The following is a 20,053-nucleotide window of genomic DNA, read 5'->3' as shown; positions in this document are numbered from 1 at the left end:
ATGATTGGAAACTGCCCTGGGATCTGAATGTATATGTAGGTTCAGGCTGGATCAGCAATGGCATCACCACTGTTTGTGCTTTGTTTCTTTTAGGGTTTGGGGATTTATGTATTTTAAAAAACAGGAAGTGGGTGACAACCTGCAAAAGAGGACAAGCTTTTCTCCCACCTCTGTGAAAAGCACCAATCTATCCCAATGTATCCCAATCACCCCTTCAGTGCAACTATTAAAGAGACTGTTGTCCCTTTCATCTGGTCACATAGGAACATAAGAGAAAGGAAGCTGTCTTGTACAACATCGAACCTTTGTCCATCTAGCTCAGTATTGTCTACACTGACCTGTCCAGGATTTCGGGCAGCGTTCTATCCCAGCCCTACCTGCAGAAGGTGCTCTGCCACTATGCTATAGTCTTTCGCACCCTAAAGACAAAAGTGGGAGCCTGCATAGGGGTGTTTTAAAGGACCCCCCCCACACACAGTTGTGTGTGGGCCTCTTGCCTAAAATTCAAGTAGTCAAAAACTACTACTCCTACTACAGTCAACCAGAGAAAAATGAAGGGCAGCAAAATATTACCTGCTAACTAGGGAAATCTCCAAGCAAAGAGACATGCCTGCTTTTGCCCCGAGGACAATCGGAGCACAGAATCTGGGAGCCTCTGCCTTTCTGAGCCACCTGCAGAAGGCAGATGCCTGCTTGATCAGTAACACCTGACAGCAAAGAGGTTCAGGAAAGAGTGACGAAGGGGGGTAAAACAGGTCGGGCAAGATTGTTTTCTCACCAGCTCCTTCGGCTGTTTCCCATACAAGCAAGCATTGCAGCACCCAACCTGGGTACCTGCTTGCTTAATACAAAGACGTGCTAGACAAACTGTCTGGCAGGACAGCTTGCTATTTGATTATCAGGAAAGCCACCTCCCTGCTGTCCTCCCCTGCAAATGACAACATCTGACTCACTTGCTCAGAACAAATCCCTGGGCTCAGAAGTGTGTGCCCTTTGCACCAGGCCCTGGGTGGTGGATCTCAGGGTTTGTGGGGTGGGGAAAACAAAGCATATCCTTCAAGGCTGAAATCTGCCCACAGCTGCTCTATGGGACAACCAGGCCTCTGGGCCTCCAACACTGCCACTAATTGTTCCATTTACAGCCACCCATCTCATTGCTCCCTTAGTGCTGCCATGCTGGTGGAAGCAGAGACACAATGGAGCATGTTTGGGGAAATCTCAAGGATTGTAGAAATACCCCCCCCCCTTAAAAAAAAACACCTTAAATAAGGGTTGCAAGAAGTTTTGTGAGGAGTATTATTAGAAATATTGTAAAAATTGACAAGGGGGAGGATGGTCTGTTAAGAGATGTAAAGGCAATATAAAGTTAAGAAATGCATAAGAAGTGGTTAAAACAGTGGATCATCAGAGGTGCTGAGGGAAGTCTAAAAAGATTGTATAAGTGATTGTATAAGTTTTGTGGTACATTTTATAATTTATATGTTAAGTAAGGTGGGGAAAATCCCTCCCTCCTCTAAAAACACCCCCCCAACACCCGAGGACTGAGCATGCCCAGTGATCACCAGGGGTCATGGAATGTTGAATATCAGCTGGAAAAGAAAAACAGAAAACTGAGCAAGGGGACAGTTCACAGAAGTGTCACCCAACCTTTTTGGAGCAGCAGTGGTCACATCTAGAAATATGAGCAAATTTCAGGAGGCTACCACAATCAGCCTTCTCTCCCCCCCACCCCATTGGAGTTTTTTTCTATTCCTGATCTAAATCATTTAAGTCAACCGCACTCAAGCCAGCCACTGCCAAAAGGTAAAATAAAAGACAACTGGGCCCCTCAAAATGAAGTCTTCACAGGTACCAGGTAAAGCACAAGGGGGCACAACAGTAGGGATACTAGGGATTCTCTTTGGAGTAGATCCACTGTGTTGGATTCAATGCAAGTTCCACTCCGCAATCCCACTGAAATTAATAGGCATGACTGACTCAGGTACTTCCATGGGTCTACTCCAAGTAAGACTTAGCTGAGTATAGCCCACTGAAATTAATGGACCTAAATTAGTCTTAGATTCTAGCAGGTCTTCTCTGAGTATGACCAACTCCAATTGGGGTTTACAGTATCCTGAAAGAAGTTGGTTGGTTGGTTGAGATCCTGAATGGGAGCCATCTTGCTAGAGGGCAAAGATGCACTGCTGCATTTTCAGACAGCCCCTCCTTCTAAGTGTCCTCAATGGAAAGGTACCTGGTGATAGTCCTCCATGAACTTGAGGTGACTCTCCTCACAGATAAGCAAGTTGAGGTACTCCTTCCAGTCAGCGTGGACTGCCTCGATGTGAGCCTGCAAGCAAAAGGATAGCAGATAATGCTCAGTAGGTCACAGAAGGGCGGTGGCGGGGAGACACCTCTCAGGGACCAAGAGAGACTCTGATAGGGGACCAGCTGGGGGTGGAGAAAGGATCTCATGCGCATGACAGCAGCCAAACTCACCTCAATGGGGATCTTCCCAGGGTGACTTTGGGCCAGTAGCTTATTGCCATCCTCGTGCAGCTTGTTGATCGCTCCCTCTTTTTCTTCCAAATTCCGGTTGATGAAATTCTAAAGGGAGAAGGAAGGAAGCAGAGACGTTACCATCTTCTGTCTCGGCGGTCCACAACCCAGTTGGGCAGAGTGGTCTAGGGGGATCCAGCACCCATTACTATTTCCGCAGCAGGGCCCCTGTCTCTAGCATGCTTAGAGGCACTCAGTCAGCATGAAAGGGGAGCTTTTCAGCCTCTATATGCTCCCAACACTAAGCATTGAGGAACACTGAAAACACAAGGGGCTTCAGTTTCAACTAAGTTCTCTTATGTACAATGGAACTTCAAGGAAAAGACTGATATTAGAGCAGTCCAAAGCATTTCCCCATGTACAGGCACAGGAAATTATTAGATTCAGGTGAAAGGTAACACATGGAGATCTGCATTGATGGTTGCAATGCATCCTTGGTTATTATTATTGCGTAGTCTTTGAAGGTTGTGGCTGTGACTATCATGAAGAGACTGGCACTTCTGAATTTCCTACTAACACTATTGCTGTGACTCTCAGCAGGTCAAGGAAACATTGGTTTCAACCCCATTCCACACAGGGCCTTTAGTTGGATCGAGGTTGTTGGAGTTTACAAAGCTTCTCTCCACAGGTTACCTCTTTTGTCTCCTTGCCAGGTTTATTTTCCTTAATTGAATTTATAAATAAATATGGGAGATAGCCGATGTTCATCATATTGAGAGGAGACCCATTGAAATTTATAGATCTGCTCTGAGGACAACTTAGTTGGCTGTCACCCAATGTATGTAACACGTAAAAGAGTTTTGTATCTAAAAGTCATACCCAGAGTAGACCCACTGAAGGAAGTGGGTCTAGTCTGAAAATCACGTAGTTGGATACAAACCAGAGTAGCAAAGGCAGGTCCCAATCCTGAGCAGTTTACAGTCTAAAATTGTGCAATGCAATTAGCAACAACAATATCACCACTAACACCATTTATCCGACACCTGTGTAGACACTAACTGTAAAGCACATGTGAAACACATTCTTTCCCAAAGGATTCTGAGCACTGAGTTTACCCTTCACATATTTACAATTCTCAGCAACCCTTAACAAACTATGGGGCCCAAACTTTTGTGAGGGGAGAAATGGGCTTTGGATGTGCTTTGAAAGTATAGTGTGTACAAAGGGCTTGTGATTTCTTAAGATGTACAGATCAGATTAGTTCATACTGGAATTCACGATGATTACCACCTCCTTTAATATATTTCTGCCCTTCAGCTTTGATTCAGGCTGAATAATTCAGATCCAAATGCCAGAATGCGTTTTCCACACAGATCTCAAAGTCAAACTGCCTCCTGAGGGGGGGAATAAGCTCTGGGGAGAAAATGTACCTCATACTGGCGCCGGCGGCTTGGGTAGTCGAGGTTACGGTCACTCCAGTCAAACTGCATCCTGTCTTTAGCCTGCTGATCTAGCCAGTAGAGCTTGTTGGTGCAGCGCTGCATGTAATCCTGGAGCGAGTTCAAATCCTGCTGCCTCTGTTGGGATCCTGACTGCAAGCAGAGAGGGAGTTTTGCCAACCATCAAGGCTTGGAGATTGGGAGTCACAGAGAGCAACTCGAGAGAGGGCTAAGCCTACTGTGAAATACATAACTTGTGCACTCCTGTCTCCTGGTGTCAAGATTCTAGACCACATTGAGTTGGGAATGGGAGGGGCAGGGAAGGAATAGCAGTCAAAGTATCTTGTGCACTTTGACCAAGCTCTGATCAAAGTAAAGAACAACAGAGAGTACACTCAGGGTATGACTCAAAGGGCCCTTAAATGCTTATTGACGCTGATCAAGGCTTTATGTGCTGAGATACAGTTTAGGGGGGTGTTGTTGGGCGGGTTGTTATTGATATTATTTTGTGCATCTTTATTTTCATATCTTATTATGATTTATGTGGACATTTTCAATTTGGTTGTGTACTTTTTGATGTTTTATTGTTTATGAGTACTTTTGTTATGTTTATAATTATGTAATTTTTTTCATGTTGTAAGTCGCCTTGAGTACGTTTTGAACTATGGAAAGGTGGCACATATACAGGTATCCTCCTCAGCGCTGTCTTAATTCAGATGGGGCATAGAATGCCAACCAAGGTCTCAGCAACACCATACATGTAACACACACGTAAATCATATGGCTTCCTCCAAAGAGTCCTGGGAACTGTAGTTCCCAGTCCTCAAAGAGCTATAGTTCCCAGCACTCTTAACAAACCAAAGTTCTCATTATTCTCTGGGGGAAGCTGTGAACATTAAATATGTTTTGTATATGGTATGAATGGGACCCAAGAGTCTCCTCACATCACCTCTGACCTGCTTGGATGTACCAAAGTTAGTCCCTGACCTTTCGAGGACGGAAAATAAAAAGAACAAGGTCTTACCAGCAGTTTCTGATATTTCACCTGGAGCCCACTCATATATTCCTAGAAACAAACAAAGAGAAGATGAACAAAAGACAGGACAAGGCCCCCAACAGAGGGTTGCTACGACACTTCCCAAAGCAAACACACTCGCTATGTGCATGCAGCTTTTAATCAAATGATCAATCAATCAATCACTGGGGAAGAGGCGATTTGCATCCCCCAAGAGGGTACTGGTTCTGTCTAACTCCTTTTTTTCCCTTTTTGCTCTTCTTGCCAAAATCAGTGAGTCTTTGGGAAGGGCGGGGGGGGGGGGAATGATGGAGGGGAGCAGATGAAGCCTTTGTGCTGGGGGTTAGCTACCCTGATTTGTGTATTAGATTTTTATACTATCCTTCCTCCAGTGATCCTATACCAAGGAAATCCTCTCCTCTCTCGTCTGGTTATCTAACCATTACAACACATGGTCTTGGTGTGTTTATGTGTTTGCTGTGGGAGACTGTTATAACACACAGCAAAAGTATTTTGTTGAGTATTTATTTATTGGATTTGTATCCACCCTTCCTCCCAAAAGAGCCCAGAGCAGCCAGCACATAAGCTTTATCTTAAGCATTCTAAAATAGTTAAAACATTATAAAAATAGATTCAGTAATCAGTAAATACAAATGTTTTCAAATACCTCCTGAAAATTAATAATAGTGAGACAGACACACCTCACTAGGGAAGGCATTCCACAAATGGGGAACCACCACTGAAAAGGCCCAACCGGGCAGCCCCTCATGGTTGCAGCCCCAACAAATAACCTTTCTCATTCAAAGAGTGAAGCTTACAGAGTCTCTCATTTAAAGACTATGTAGGCTGTGGAGGAGAGAGGAGAGGAGCTAGAGTTAGGTAGGACAAAGTAACATCTGCAACACTTACTCAAACCTGCTACACAAGGTGGTGTTGGCCCTTGAACTGTGTTTGAATCACTTTTTGAGAGATCCCTGAAGCTCCTGAACCTTTAACTGGGGTACATCGGGCAGAAATCCAACAGGTTCAGCTTCCCTCCTCATCGGAGCCCCTGTGACGGGGAAAAGCTACACCAGTTGGATTTCTCCTGTCACTGGTTAAAGGCACAAGAACTGTGTAAAACCAATTCTGTCCCCTCCCCTCCTCCCGAAGAACTGCAAAGCAGGCATTAGAAGCGCATGATACCTTGTCACCTTCCTTGCTGATGTGCGGTCCTATAGCCATCACTTCATTATGGAAGATGTTGTGCTCCTCCACCTGACCGTTGACTGATGGCAAGTCAGTGCTGAAGCCCTTGCTGTTCAATATTTCCTAGTGGTAAAAGAAAAGTGGGAGGTTCCAGTCTTTCCTCCAAACTCCTGGCAAACAAAGCAGGCCAAGAGCACAGGAGGCTGCCCTATACAGAGTCAACCCATCAGCCTGTTTAGCTTAGTATTGTCCACAGCCAATGTTCTGCAGGCTTGGGTTCCCCAGATGTTGTTGCACTACACCTCCCATCATCCCTGACCATTGGCTAAGCTGGCCGGGGCTGATGGAAGTTGTAGTCCAACAATGCCCGGGAACCGAAGGCTGAACACTCATCTACACCAGCATGCAGACAGTTCTGTACCAAAAATTCCTCCTGCATTTTTTTTAACATTCCTCATCAGAAATTGCACTTGGAAATTATCAAAGAGGACAGGGAAATCCTTATGGGTGGGATGTAGGGATTTTGTGGCATTTGCCTTATTTTTGAGATGGCAGGTGGATGCTGTTGAGCGTCCTTTCTGTCGTTCTACAAACCATGTCTCTAGCAGTCTGCATTCTGCAGCCTTCCTGGGTGCCCACATTTCAATAAAGACCATTTAATTAAACCATGTTCAATTAAAGGGAAGACAGGTAACTCTTCCCATAGGTTATTTTTTCTTATTCTTCTTTTTCAAATCAGCAAGCATGGGCAGCCAGAGAGTTTGCAGTGCACTGAAGAAATGTTTCTAGGGAAGGAAACAAAGACACCACCCTTGGCTACCTTGCAAATGAAAAGGCAAGAGTCTTGGGAATGAGGCAACAAATCACCAACCCCTTTTGGCGGGGCCAAAAATGTCTGAGAAACCAGAGGACAGATTTCAATGCAGCGCTACCTCCAGATGTCCCAGTGGTGGCTGGGGCTGATGGGAGCTGCCGTACGAAACATCTGGAGGGCACCAGGTTGGGGACAGCTGGTCTACACTGATTTGGCATACACTGCAAAATTCAGCGAAGTGCAACTTCCGAAAAATGGCTGCATTTTAGCTTGCATCTTGTTTTGGAAAGAAGGTTCACCTTTTAATGCAAACTGAACTGAATGTGTCTCCCGTCTCTAGATGCAAGTATCTAGATTGTTGTTGCTGCTGTCTTTCCCTTCCTCCAAAACAAAACTGTCCTGTTTCAAGCCCACTTGTTGTAATTTTGCACAGGATGGCGCTCAGCCAAGATGCAGAAGGCTCCCTCCTGTGATGCTGGATAGCCGTGCCCTGCCCCTGGCAAAGGGAGGGAAGCTCTCGCCAGGCAGCCCAGAGACAGAACTGCAAAGCTAGCAGAACCTGGGCTGCTGCACAAAGCCTCTCATTAAGCCAAAAGCTGGGGGCATCTCCAGCCAGCAGCCAGGGAGGATTTGGGGGGGATTTGCAACTGGAAGCTGACAAAGCAACTGGAAGAGGAGCAAAAATCAACAGCGGGGAAGAGATCTGGCAGCCTAAAGCTTTTATCTCTCTACCCCGTTTTGTGAGCTGATTAACAGTGCCCAGGCACCTGACGAGTGGGGCGGGGGCAGGACTTTCATTCAAGACAACTGACACTGCGTGAGCTTTTCAGTACATTCATGGCTAGACTTGGGGTTGATGGAGACAGGTCCATCCAGATGAATGGGGGGCTGCCCCACCAACCTCAATCTGCCCTCAGCCAGCCCCCCACCTGTTTACCTACCTCCTTAATTATCAGTCCAGGTGGCAACACATCCTCCTCCTTAATTTTAGTGTTAACCCTTGCAGAACTCAGCAGGGAGGAGGATGGGGACAGGCTCTGTCTGTCATTGGCTCTGGCTCCGCCTGTTATTTCTTCTGGCTCCACCTACTCTTGGGCCCCCGCCAGCCCACAGGTGGAAGGTACCATTTCTGAATGCCCACCCCATACAAATAAGGGAGCTTCATCCCAGTGATGGAAGTACTGTAGCTATTTTTAACTTTAATATATGGAATTGTTTTAAATTGGTTTATATATACGGAGCTGTTCTTAATAGGGGTTCCCCCCCCCACTTTTATTGTTTTCTGATTGTAACTGTTTTATTTGTTTTATATTTGCGTATTTTACTGTTGTAGCCCATTCTGGGACATTGTGGTTGAGATAGGAAATCTAAATAATACATAAGGAAACTAGGCAAAGCTTATAGTTCATGGATTACATTAATGTGAACTTTTTAAAATGTACAATTAGCAGTTAAAGAGAAGTTTGAGACGTATTGGGGTTGCAGAGGGTGGGGATGGAGCAAAATAAAGGTTTGTAAACAACTGTTTGGGGTGAGGGATTGGTCTTTTGGAGGGTATGCTGGAGGATGAGCTAAATTCTCCGCCACTGGTCCAAAATGCTGCTGTGGCTTCAACTCCCCCCCCCCCCCCGCCGCCACTTACCTACCAAAACAAACAAATATCCCCCATGCAAGTTACCTGGATTCAGGCAATTAACGTCATGTTTAGTTAAGGCCCAGAATGGATTTAAAAAAGGCTCTTTGGCAAACAGAAATCTAGCACAAGAGGGAGAAAAGTTCAAGCCCAGCTCTCTCTCTACTGCATTACATTTCTAGTTCCAGGGAGATGTGCAGGAAAACTCCACTTAGTGCTGTGCTGGATGCCCCCAAAGCCCATATTTTGGAAGAAATGGCTCCAATCTAAAGAAAAAACAGATCAGATGTTCACTAATTGGATGCAAAGCACCTACTGACCTGCTTCTCTTCAATCACCGTGGTCCAGTTGACTTGAGGTTCAATTTCCTGTGGGGTGAAGTTGTAGATCTGATCATGTTTCACACGCAAGTTGCCCACTCTCTCCTTTAGTTGCCGGATGCTGATGGAAAGAGAGAGAATACAAGCGATTACTGGTTTCTCTGAACAACGTATAGACGAATGATTCCCCCTCCCTTAACTGCAATACTACTTTCCTCAAAGTGAAACATTTTGGACAACCCCCCCCCCCCAAAAAAAAACCTCCTACCCCACATTGCAAAAATGTCATATCAATTAATTCTGTTTTCCAAGTGTGGATTTTAAGGATCTACACTAATTACTCAGTAACGCACTCTCTCAGCCTAACCTACCTCACAAGGCTGTTGTGAAGATAAATGGGGTGGTAGAAGACCTGACTTGAACTAGCCTAATGTGTTGGTTTGAATATATATATATATATATATATATGCAGGTTTTGGTGTCCTCGGGTGTCTTCCCGTGTAAAAGTTGGGGTGTCTAGGCGACGTTTCGACGAGGTCTCACTCGTCATCTTCAGGCTCTGTTCCAGTAACAAGAAGCCGAAAGCACCAGCCTGAAGATGACGAGTGAGACCTCGTCGAAACGTCGCCTAGACACCCCAACTTTTACACGGGAAGACACCCGAGGACACCAAAACCTGCATTCCTGTACCCGTGAAAATCTACGAAAGCAAATATATATATATATATATATATATATATATATATATATATATATAGTGCATTTTGAGAGAAAATTTGTATAGAAATGCATTTTTTGGGGGGTGGGGAGAATGTGCTTTAAATCAAAATATGTATTTTGGCGCTCAAACCTGGACTTATGGTTGAGGGCATGCTAAAATGGCATTGACTGGTAACAGACAGATTTGCTCACCCCTAGATGAAAGTTTCAAATGGAGCACCATCCCTTATTGCAGGGGGTGGGGGAGAGACCTCTGGCCCATGGGCCTAATTGAGTACATTAGGCCTCTAAATTTGGCCTGCAAAGCCATTGGGGCAAACTAGATCCACCTGTCCGTCAACTGATGTCATATGATATTAGGTGTGGAGATCTGTTATCTCCAACCTAAGTGTTAGCTAAGCTTATATTTCATCTTAGCGCTGTGGTGCTTAGTGCTGTGGTGCTCTTTACAAGGCGGCAGGCAGTGGCTTATCTCTGATCTGAGCACTGTAGTCCCACCATGCTAAGAACAGAGATAAGCCTCTGCCTGCTCCCTTGGCTTGAATTTTTAATCACATGCCCCACCCATTTGTCAAAATAGCGCACAAAAGCAGGGCCCAACTATGGATCTAGCACTCTGCCCAGATCCGCTCCCCCCCCCCCGCCCTACTGGCTTCCCCAGACTCACTCTTCTGTGATCATATCCCCCTGTGGGTGTTTCATGTGGCGAGCGATGGCAGCATCCCCATCCAGGACATAGAGTAGCTTATCGGATTCTATTAGCTTATCTGCCGTGAGGTCTTGGTACTCAGCAGGTTGACCGGCCTTAAGCTTGTGCAGGTCCTGAGAGAGAGTGTTTGGAAAGGGAGAATAGGCTTATATAAACAGCAGAATCAACATAGCGCAAAAAGAAGTATCTCGGGTCCTCTTCCTAACCCCTCAAACCTACAGGGAAGAAGAACTGATCCAGGGATCACTCTAAACAGATCCACCCCACTTCTGTTCTTCACTCACAGCTTTGAGCTGGTTTTCATTGTTAAATAGAAGCAGAATCAATAGAGCTGTGAGGTTAGAACATTAAGAAAATGGGACTCCGAATGAAACAGTAGAGCTGGCACCTCCTTCCTTCTAGGTACAGAGGCCAACCAGACTTGGCCATTGAATCTTTCTTCAAGAGTGATGACAGGCAGGACCCGAACCAATGGCTTCAAGTCACAAGAAGTAAATTCTGACTAAACATCAGGAAGAACTTTCTGGCGGTAAGAGCTGTTCAACAGTGGAAGGGACTCGTTTGGAAGGTGGTGGACTCTTTTTCATTGCAGGTTTTGAAGCAGAGGTTGGATGGCCATCTTTTGGGGTGCTTTAGTTGAGATTCCTGTATTGCAGAGGGTTGGACTAGATGGCCCTTGGGGTCCCTTCTAACTCTACGATTCTATGACAGCATCCTTCATCATGCATCGTGCCAGGAGACTACTATAGCAGAGCTCCGGCAGAGGAGAATGGTTAGGGACTCAAAAGGAGTAGCCGGGTGAGGTGGGGAGGTGCCACCACACAACACAGATCAGCCGCCAGAGGCTGCTGGCTCACTCTGCCCAATGGCAGAGATGGCTGGTGCCCATTGGGACTGGTAGGATGGAAAGCAGGAAGCCCAAATAGCCTGTGGAACCATAGCCAATGGCAGGCAGAGCCAGCTCATTCTAGTTTTGCCCCCCCAACCTCTTCCTACCTGCTTAGTTCTACAAGGGAGCACTGAGACTGAAGAGGAGGAGGGAGCTGATAGCCAATGCCAAGTACCAACTCCAAATTGTTTGGAAGTAAGAAGGCAGGCAGATGGGGCTGGCTGAAGGCAGACAAAGGTCAATGGGGCAGCGCTAAGGGACAAATGCCTCCAGTGCCTAACAGTAGGTCGAGCCCTGCAAAACAATAACTGTTGCTAAGTTAGAAAGTAGGAACTAAGCCTATTTTACAATCTGAATTGTATAATTAGAGATGGACATTCAGACATTTAAACTGGTCTGAATTGATGTTTCACCCAAAAGGAAGCCTAGAAAACGTAGTTTTGTACAGGTTTTGAGAATGTTGTGTTAGACAATTCCCAGTATCCTTAACAAACTAGAGATTCTCTGGAGGACACCATTTGCTTTAGATGTGTTTTAAATATATGGTGTGGATGTCACCTTATTTGGTTCCCCCAAATGTTCAGAAGTCACATTTTGTTTAATGTTACTTTTTTTCAACCTCTGTTTCTGTGTTTTATACTGATCTTATTTTATTGCTAGTTTTTAATTGTATTTTTATCTAAGTTTTCTTCTGCTTGATTCATAGAATCATAAGAGTTGGAAGAGATCCTGAGGGTCATCTAGTCCAGGAATTTCAACACATGGTCCCATCTTATTTGAAACCACACCAGACCCTGCTTAGCATTGCAAATGTGCTAGCAATTTTATTGCTGCACCATTATTGATATGGTTCATTTCTATGTAAAAACCATGTTGAGGTTATTTTTTAAAAAAAAAGAAAAGTGGCATATAAGAATGCTGAAATAAAATAAACTCACGTTTTGCATCTTAGAGTCTGCTTCCACAATGTTCTTTTCCACCTGGTCAGCATTTTTCTGCAACTTCTCAATCAGCTCAGACAACTCCTTGCTGGATATGCTGCAAAGAGAGAAAGAGAGATTTCAAGAAGGATGAAACAGCAGATCACAGCCAGCCAGGAGCTCACTCAGGGATATAAGATACAAGGAGCAAGAGTTCCCCTGTGCATATGCAAAGTGCTTTTAATTCACCACCAAGTAACTGCAGCCAGTTGGCCACAATTTTTGGAATAAGAGGAGGAGGGGATTGCAGGAAGCACTCAGCTCCTAACACCTTACAAAATAAACCCTACAAAAACAGCAGTTGACTACACTAGTCAGTAAAATCAAAAAAACAGTAGACTACTTCAGTGTAGTGTTTGAAGGACTTTTTTCTGGTGAAGATAAATGTTTATAAAGCACTTTGCTTTCATAGCGAGTCTAATTTTTAATTTGCAAAATGCTTTCACAACCTTTATCTTCATCCAAACGAGCACCCTGTGAGGTTGGTTGCAGATAGCACCATTTTAATGCTGGGGGGGATCAAGGCTAATAGATAGTGACTTGCCCAAAGCGAAAGATCAAAGCCATGTCTGTGTAACACTTGCCAATTTCTTTTTACTGCTCCTGCTTCTGTGCTTTTAAACAGCAACTGGACAGGCATAAATTGTGTGAAATTTATCCCTAGTAGGGAATTAAGAGGTGGGTAAAGTTTAATTCATCCATGACATGTAGGAGCCACAGGAGCTGCCCATGAACAAAAGTTGGCAACTGGCCATTGATGAGTCTTTGGACAAGAGAGGAAGCATTCAGCAGTTCAGATGGGTGTCTGCAGTCTAGCAGGTTGTGGTTGATGCTCCACCCATGAAGGCCTCTGGGCACCCAGGAGAGATTAGTGTCTTCTACCCAATGCCACTCAGCCTTGATCATTCCCCATCAAGTTTCCTACACTGAAGCCTAGTCATGCAATCTTTGCTTGAGGGCAGTGGAGTCGGAACATCCTCCTTTTGCTGGAAGTGACACTGGCTCACGTTTGGCAGAGTTGGGGCAAAATACCAAACTGTTGAGGCAAATCCAAGATGGTGTCAAGCCACAGAGCCAACTGCTGTTGCCTTCAGGAAACAGCCTTTATAGGGGTGCCAACTAGAATAAAATGGGTGCATGCACACCATTTGAATGACAATGCCCATCAACTTTGGAAAGGGCCTGAACCATTCAAATATGTTATTGGGGGATGAAGGGACCTCAGCCTCTAGGAGTTGGCTCCTATGGAGTTAGACCACTGGCCCATCTAGCTCTGTACTGCCTAAACTGACTGCCAGAGGCTCTCACAGACTATATACATCCTTATTTATGAGTATATGCCTCCTTCCGGCAACTCCTGCTGCCAAGCTGGTGCCAAACGTATTGCTCTGTTTTCCTTTGGACCACATCAGCGAGGCTGAGAGGAGGGTCTTGCTATATGGGCAGGACAGGATTTCCATACACAGTGCCCAAGTTTGAGCCCCGGAGAGGTCACTTTGGTGCTGCAAACGCAGCAAAAGCAACATGGGAGGCAGCAGTTACGAGTTACAAGTCTCTGCAGCCACAGTAGGCGCTGTGATTCTCCAGCGGTTTATCATTATTTATTATTGTTAATTCTACTACCTTTTTATTTTTTTACTGGAACCTTGAAGTCCATCAAGTAGAGGAAAGCTCAAAACAGTGATTTGTGTGAAGGCGGAACCAGGTCCAAAATGGGGCAGAGCCAATGACCTTTTGAACTCCATGAACCATACTCTGAGTTAGTCAGTAAATCAGCATGGGAGTTACTACAGATCAGAGATCCTAACAGGGTTAGACAGAGGCTAAGCCTGCCTGCTGTCCTATCACCCCTAATTTGCCTCCTTCAGGAAGCAGAAGCTCTCCCCTCTCTCATTTGTCTCAAATTTCAGTCCATTGAGGCTTCCCCCTTAGAACTCAGTGGGATTCTTCTGAAAACTAAGTCACCCTTGTTTGCAAAGTCTTCTGAATTAGAGTACAGTGGTACCTCGGGTTAAGTACTTAATTCGTTCCGGAGGTCTGTACTTAACCTGGAACTGTTCTTAACCTGAAGCACCGCTTTAGCTAATGGGGCCTCCTGCTGCCGCCGCGCCGCCGGAGCACGATTTCTGTTCTTAACCTGAAGCAAAGTTCTTAACCTGAAGCACTATTTCTGGGTTAGCGGAGTCTGTAACCTGAAGCGTCTGTAACCTGGGGTAGCACTGTACTGTTTCTTATAGTTCTGAAACTTGAGGCGCATTCCTGCCTGCCTACCCAGCCACCCCCAAACCCAAATTAGAAGCCGTCTCCCTGTTTACATTGCAAAGGGTTAAAATATGCAAAAGCAGGAATAGCCCTCTGCATGACTCCCTGATAAGAGCACACAGGGACATAACAGGCAACTACTTCTGCAGACAGTGAATGGGTGATTTGGACTCATGGAAATCTTTGGTTATTTCATTTATCTCTCATAACGTAATAGCTGTTCCCTCGTGGCAGATATAGTTTGGGAATTACTGTGCTGGAGTGATGAAAGCCTGGCACTTGACAGAAGCTTTTGGTGAAACCTCCCTCCTGCTTATACAGCACTGTTCCTACTAAGCAATTGCCTCTTGACTTGCCAAGCTTGTTCTCTCTCCTAGCCAAGCATCCTCTCGGACGGAGGGTGACTCACGGCTCCTCTGACTGACAGTTTTGGACAGGAAACGAGACAGCAGCACAGCATCCGGACAGGAACAACCAGAGATCCTGAACAAGGGGCAAGGTCTAATGAGAGGCTTGTGCACTGGAAGAACTATGCCAGCAGCATTCCTAGGCTTGTGAAAACCAAAGCAGACAACCACAACCAACCAACACCCCTCCCCCCGTTTTCCTAAATGATGCCTTAAGAAACAGAACACAGCTTTTGCTTGCAAATGATAGGAACGGGTAAATTGGTCATTTCTGATTTCTCTCATTTTCTCCCAACCTTCTTCCATTCAGTTCCCCATGTTTCCACTTCAGTTTTCAAAATTAGGGAGAAAAAGACCCCACGAAAATTCATCAGCGTTAAGTGTCCTCTATTTGTCAAGGCAAAATCACCCCCACCATTTTCCAAATATTCTCCCCCTGTGAAAGTGGGGACTGGGGGTGGCTGCTTTGGTCTCCCCACCTCCCTGTTTGAGGGCTCTCCCCCCTGCCACCTGATTCTGCATAGATGGTGATGTTTCAGATATACAGTCGTAGCTTGGACCCAAACACCTTGGCTCCCAAACAAATCAACTCCCGAACAATCAAAACCCAGAAGTGAGTCTTCCGGTTTTTGAACAATTTTCGGAAGCCAAACATTCAGCACAGCTTCCGATTGGCTGCAGGATGCTCCTTAAGCCAATCGGAAGCCACACCTTGGTTTTCGAATGGTTCCGGGAGTCAAACAGACTCCCAGAACGCATTTTGTTCGAGAACCAAGGTACGACTGTATACGGTTTTGCACTCAAAGGACGGGTTTGCTATTAGTAATTGGCTACTGCAGAAAATTATGTGCTAAGATCAACTGATCTTGTGCTCACAACAGAGCCATCACAACAAACACGTGGTAAAACGCATGAGCTGAACCTAAGAAGTGTGAAGATCCCAGTTCAGTTCTCACCTTGGCCACAAACTCACAAGGTAGCTCTAAGCAAGCCATTGTCTCTCAGATTCACATCTGAGAAATGTGGCTAATAATAAAGTCACCAAGATTATGAATGTTTGAATTGCTTTGAAACCCACCCCCAATATATAGACAGATAGGATAAGGCCCTTTCCAGATTAGTTTGGCATTTTTTATTTCGTTTTTGCAGGTGTATTCTGCAATATGTTATTGATGCAATAATAGTGCATTAGCAGTGAATTTATTCTGAACTGTCCATTCACCATTCTGCTTGATTCCTTGTTCCGTGATGCTTCCCCAGTGTTACTGGAAGGAAACACTTGCACTATAGTGCAAGAAAATAAACAAGAACATTTTTGGTGCAAGAAGCTACAGGATTTCAGCAGGGAGTTACTGGGACAGGCACTGGCTGAAAACAAAGATTATGTCTGCCCTAAAACCTTTGCAGGGGTAAACAGTATTTGAAAGCAGGAGCACAAATAACTACCCCAATAGCATCATGAGTGCTAATCATCATGAATACATGGTAAAAAGCACTTCTAGAGGGGCCCTGAGTATTATCATTAACATCAGAAACTCCTCCAGTACTATAAGGTGTTGCAGGAAAAATACTCCTACATTGGGTCACAAGAAGTCAATTCACACAAACTTACAAGTGGGGGCAAATGCACTTTTTCTGGTTGGTTTTGGCCTACCACAGGCTTCACATTCATTCTGGTTGTATTAAACTTCAAGCTTGGTGTCTGTCACTGTAGCTCTGCTCGATCAACAAAGGCATGCCGTTCCTGCCAGGCTTCATATACCAGCAGCAAATGAACAGTATTGTGGAAGGGACAATAACCATTCAGTTTGCCTTTCAGACCCTGCCAGGCAGGCAAAATGATACCACTGGATTCTGGTCAGCAGAAGGCTGGAGAAACAAAACTCTCCACAGCAGCTCCGCTGAGAAGCTGCACGTGCCAAACTGATTTACACAAGTGGGACTTGCAGCTAAATGTTTTTAAGCTGGCATGCTCTTTCTGTTTCTCTCAGAGACTTTCTCATTTTTCCAATCTTAAATTCAGTTCTCTACATTTCTGTAGCAATTTGCAAAAAACAAATGTATGATTCTATGAATTCTATGCATTCAAGGGAACATTTATCCTAATAAAAACATTTTTGCAAGCAGTTTTCCCTAATATAATGCATTTTTCCATGTTCCTTTCATGAATGCAAACACTTTTATGGGCATTCCTCCCTAATACATGCATTTTGGATACGTTCTTGCTTGGAGTACTGCATTACAAAATTCAGAGGTGAATGAATTTCAAAATAGCACTGTGTTTTGCATTATGGTTCAAGAAGTGCAAATTAGTTAGTTTCTAATTTAAATGGAAGCAAAGCTGAATTTCCACCATTACCACACCATACTCTGCAAGAACTCTGGAGATTGCAGTTTTTGTTGCGGGTGTGAGAGCCTTAGACTCTTCACATAATTATTGTTCCTGCAATTACTTGGCTATGATGAAAGTTAAACCGGTTTGATAATAGTAGTTCAGAGTTGCAGTGGGGAAACACCCAGGACCTCATCCACTATGGAATGAGATTTTAGATGTGAAATATGAGGGTTTTTTTTTAAAAAAAATAATAATCTTACCACGTTGCAAATAGGACATTATTGTTCCTGGTTATTCTTATTTCCTGAACCTAACTTGTTATCACTCCCATTGAAAATATGCAGCCAGTATTACTGGAATGGTCTTCAAAACAGAGATCTGCATTCAGGCTAACAACCAAAAAATGACTACCACAATCTTATTGTTCACCCCAGTTCTAAACTCATTTACTTGATATTTAAGCCTATGGTATTAGTGGATTTTATTTCCCCTACATTTGAAGGTTTTTAATTAAGGGGGAAAGTAAGAAGAGACATGATAGAGGTGTATTGCATGGAAGATCCAGGATAAAATGAAGTAATCCACACAGCGTATTGTTAAACCAGAATTAGTGATAGCCACCCCCTTGGATATCCCAGTGACCGTGTTCTTCTTCCACTGTTGCAGGCAGTATGCCTCTGAATTACCAGTTGATGAATCTCAAATAGGGACTGTGCTCTTCTGATCAAATCCTGCTCACGGACTTCCCATAGGGACACCTGCTTGGCCACTGTGAGAACAAAATGCTAGACTAGATGAGCCTTTGGCAGGGCTTTCCTTCAGTGACTTCAGGGTTTCAACACAAGCTGGCAAAGACTACAGAGGAAGCTTTATCAACCTGCCTAAGGAGTCAGGCGAGTGCTTGATTTCACGACTGCTATAAAAATACAAAAAGAAGAGTTTGGATTTGATATCCCGCTTTATCACTACCCGAAGGAGTCTCAAAGCGGCTAACATTCTCCTTTCCCTTCCTCCCCCACAACAAACACTCTGTGAGGTGAGTGAGGCTGAGAGGCTTCAGAGAAGTGTGACTAGCCCAAGGTCACCCAGCAGCTGCATGTGGAGGAGCGGGGAAGCGAACCCGGTTCACCAGATTACGAGTCCACCGCTCTTAACCACTACACCACACTGGATCAATAAAGGAACTTGGTGGGTCTGTGGTCGCAGGGGCAGGGACCAGGTGTAAAACTCCTACGACAGTCATCCTCAGGTTCAGAGCTGCTGCTCAGTTCAAACATTATGCCCAATGTTGGTTAAGGAAGATTAAATTATAGTGCGATGTCTGAACTAAGAAATTATGGCCCGCAATACTGGAAAATCAGAATTGGAAAACATGACTTCAAGAGGGTGGGAAGGTGATAGACTCCAGCTCTCATCATACCCAACCAGCATGGGATGCTGGGAGTTGTAGTCTAGCAACATCAGGGAGGAGATACAGGTTCCTCATCCATGCTGGAGTGAAAGGTGACCAGCTGTTATGGCTGGATCTCAGGAAAATCCATTGTAGGACTAGACTAGGAGGACCTTTGGTCTGATCCAGCAAGGTTTTGCATTCCCTATGATCAGCACATGAGGCCTTATTAGAGGGGGCTCCCTGACTGGCAGCCCTGATCTGTGACAGGGCCTTTTCAACGGTGGTTCCCTGGTTGAGGAACACCCTCCTTAGTGCAGTGTGCCTGTCTCTACCTTTATTAACCTTCAAGAGGAATTTGAAAACATTCCAGTTGACCCAGGCATTTGGTGGCTGAAGAATACTGTTCCTGGCAACCTCAAGATCACTGGATGGAAGTGTGTTTTTAATTGCCACTGCTTTTAGAATGTTTTTAACTGTAAAACCTAGTCTGGCACTATAACTACTACACCATCTTGAGCTTTTGGGAGGAAAGGCAGGATATTTATGTAAAGGGTGAGCTCTCTCTCTCTCTCTCTGCACCTGGTCAGAGGCACTGGCGAATGCAAGCCCACATTAAACTCTGAGTAAGGACATCAACACGAACTACTAATGGAAGGCAGATGTAGTATGGAGCCATTCAAGAGAACAGATGGTACTAGTATCCATTTGGCTGAGATTGGTTTTCTTTTTCATTAAACACTGTGGCTTAGCCATTCTTGGAGGGGGTCAAAGGACCTGTTTATTTACTGGAAGGACACCCTGGGCCTCCCTCTGTTGTGCCAGGGCATGGGTGGAGCAGCAGTAGGCTCTTTTGCCAAAGAATCCTGGAGCCTCTTTGATACAAATTACTCACCCTTCTGCACTAGAAACTGCTTACCAGCACTATTATTATTACAGTGGTACCTCGGGTTATAGACACTTCAGGTTACAGACGCTTCAGGTTACAGACGCTTCAGGTTACAGACTCCGCTAACCCAGAAATAGTACCTCGGGTTAAGAACTTTGCTTCACAATGAGAACAGAAATCACACCGCGGCAGCAGCGGGAGGCCCCATTAGCTAAAGTGGTACCTCAGGTTAAGAACAGCTTCATGTTAAGAACGGACCTCCAGAACGAATTGAGTTCTTAACCTGAGGTACCACCCTATACCCGGAGGTCTCATGTACAAGCACTTTGCAAAAGACTTTGCTATCTTTGCTCTTTTGTTTTGAAGTTTAGTGAAGATTTGACAACCCTAAAAAGTATCTGTTTTACAAACATGGAAGATTAAGGCTGTGGGTTAGTGACTGTAGCAAGATATGCATATATGAAAAAATTGAGAGCATGTGATGTTAAAAGCACACATTCTCATTGCAGTAGACACCCCCTTTTTCTTTAATTGGTGCCACATATATATATATGCTCTCTTTTATTGCACCCTTAAAAATTGTGA

The 20,053-nt window shown here is 44.8% G+C and overlaps 1 protein-coding gene across 2 annotated transcripts in view; it reads right to left on the bottom strand.

The window, feature by feature from the left end:
- PPL (periplakin) overlaps window positions 1-20,053 on the bottom strand; it is a 48,202-nt gene that overhangs the window by 13,873 nt on the left and 14,276 nt on the right. For both annotated transcript variants that reach the window (XM_081839497.1, XM_081839498.1), the window contains exons 2-9: window positions 12,144-12,243; window positions 10,275-10,429; window positions 8,888-9,008; window positions 6,118-6,243; window positions 4,942-4,983; window positions 3,909-4,070; window positions 2,479-2,586; window positions 2,234-2,329 (exon numbers count right to left, since the gene is read on the bottom strand). In XM_081839497.1, the coding sequence (XP_081695623.1) occupies window positions 2,234-2,329; window positions 2,479-2,586; window positions 3,909-4,070; window positions 4,942-4,983; window positions 6,118-6,243; window positions 8,888-9,008; window positions 10,275-10,429; window positions 12,144-12,243 (910 nt within the window). The remainder of the gene's footprint in view (window positions 1-2,233; window positions 2,330-2,478; window positions 2,587-3,908; window positions 4,071-4,941; window positions 4,984-6,117; window positions 6,244-8,887; window positions 9,009-10,274; window positions 10,430-12,143; window positions 12,244-20,053) is intronic.

This window comes from Podarcis erhardii (assembly GCF_964252035.2).
Source record: "Podarcis erhardii genome assembly, chromosome: 14".
Taxonomy (NCBI): domain Eukaryota; kingdom Metazoa; phylum Chordata; class Lepidosauria; order Squamata; family Lacertidae; genus Podarcis; species Podarcis erhardii.
Note: the sequence above shows the minus strand (reverse complement) of the source record. Positions and strands in the feature narration are given on the sequence as shown.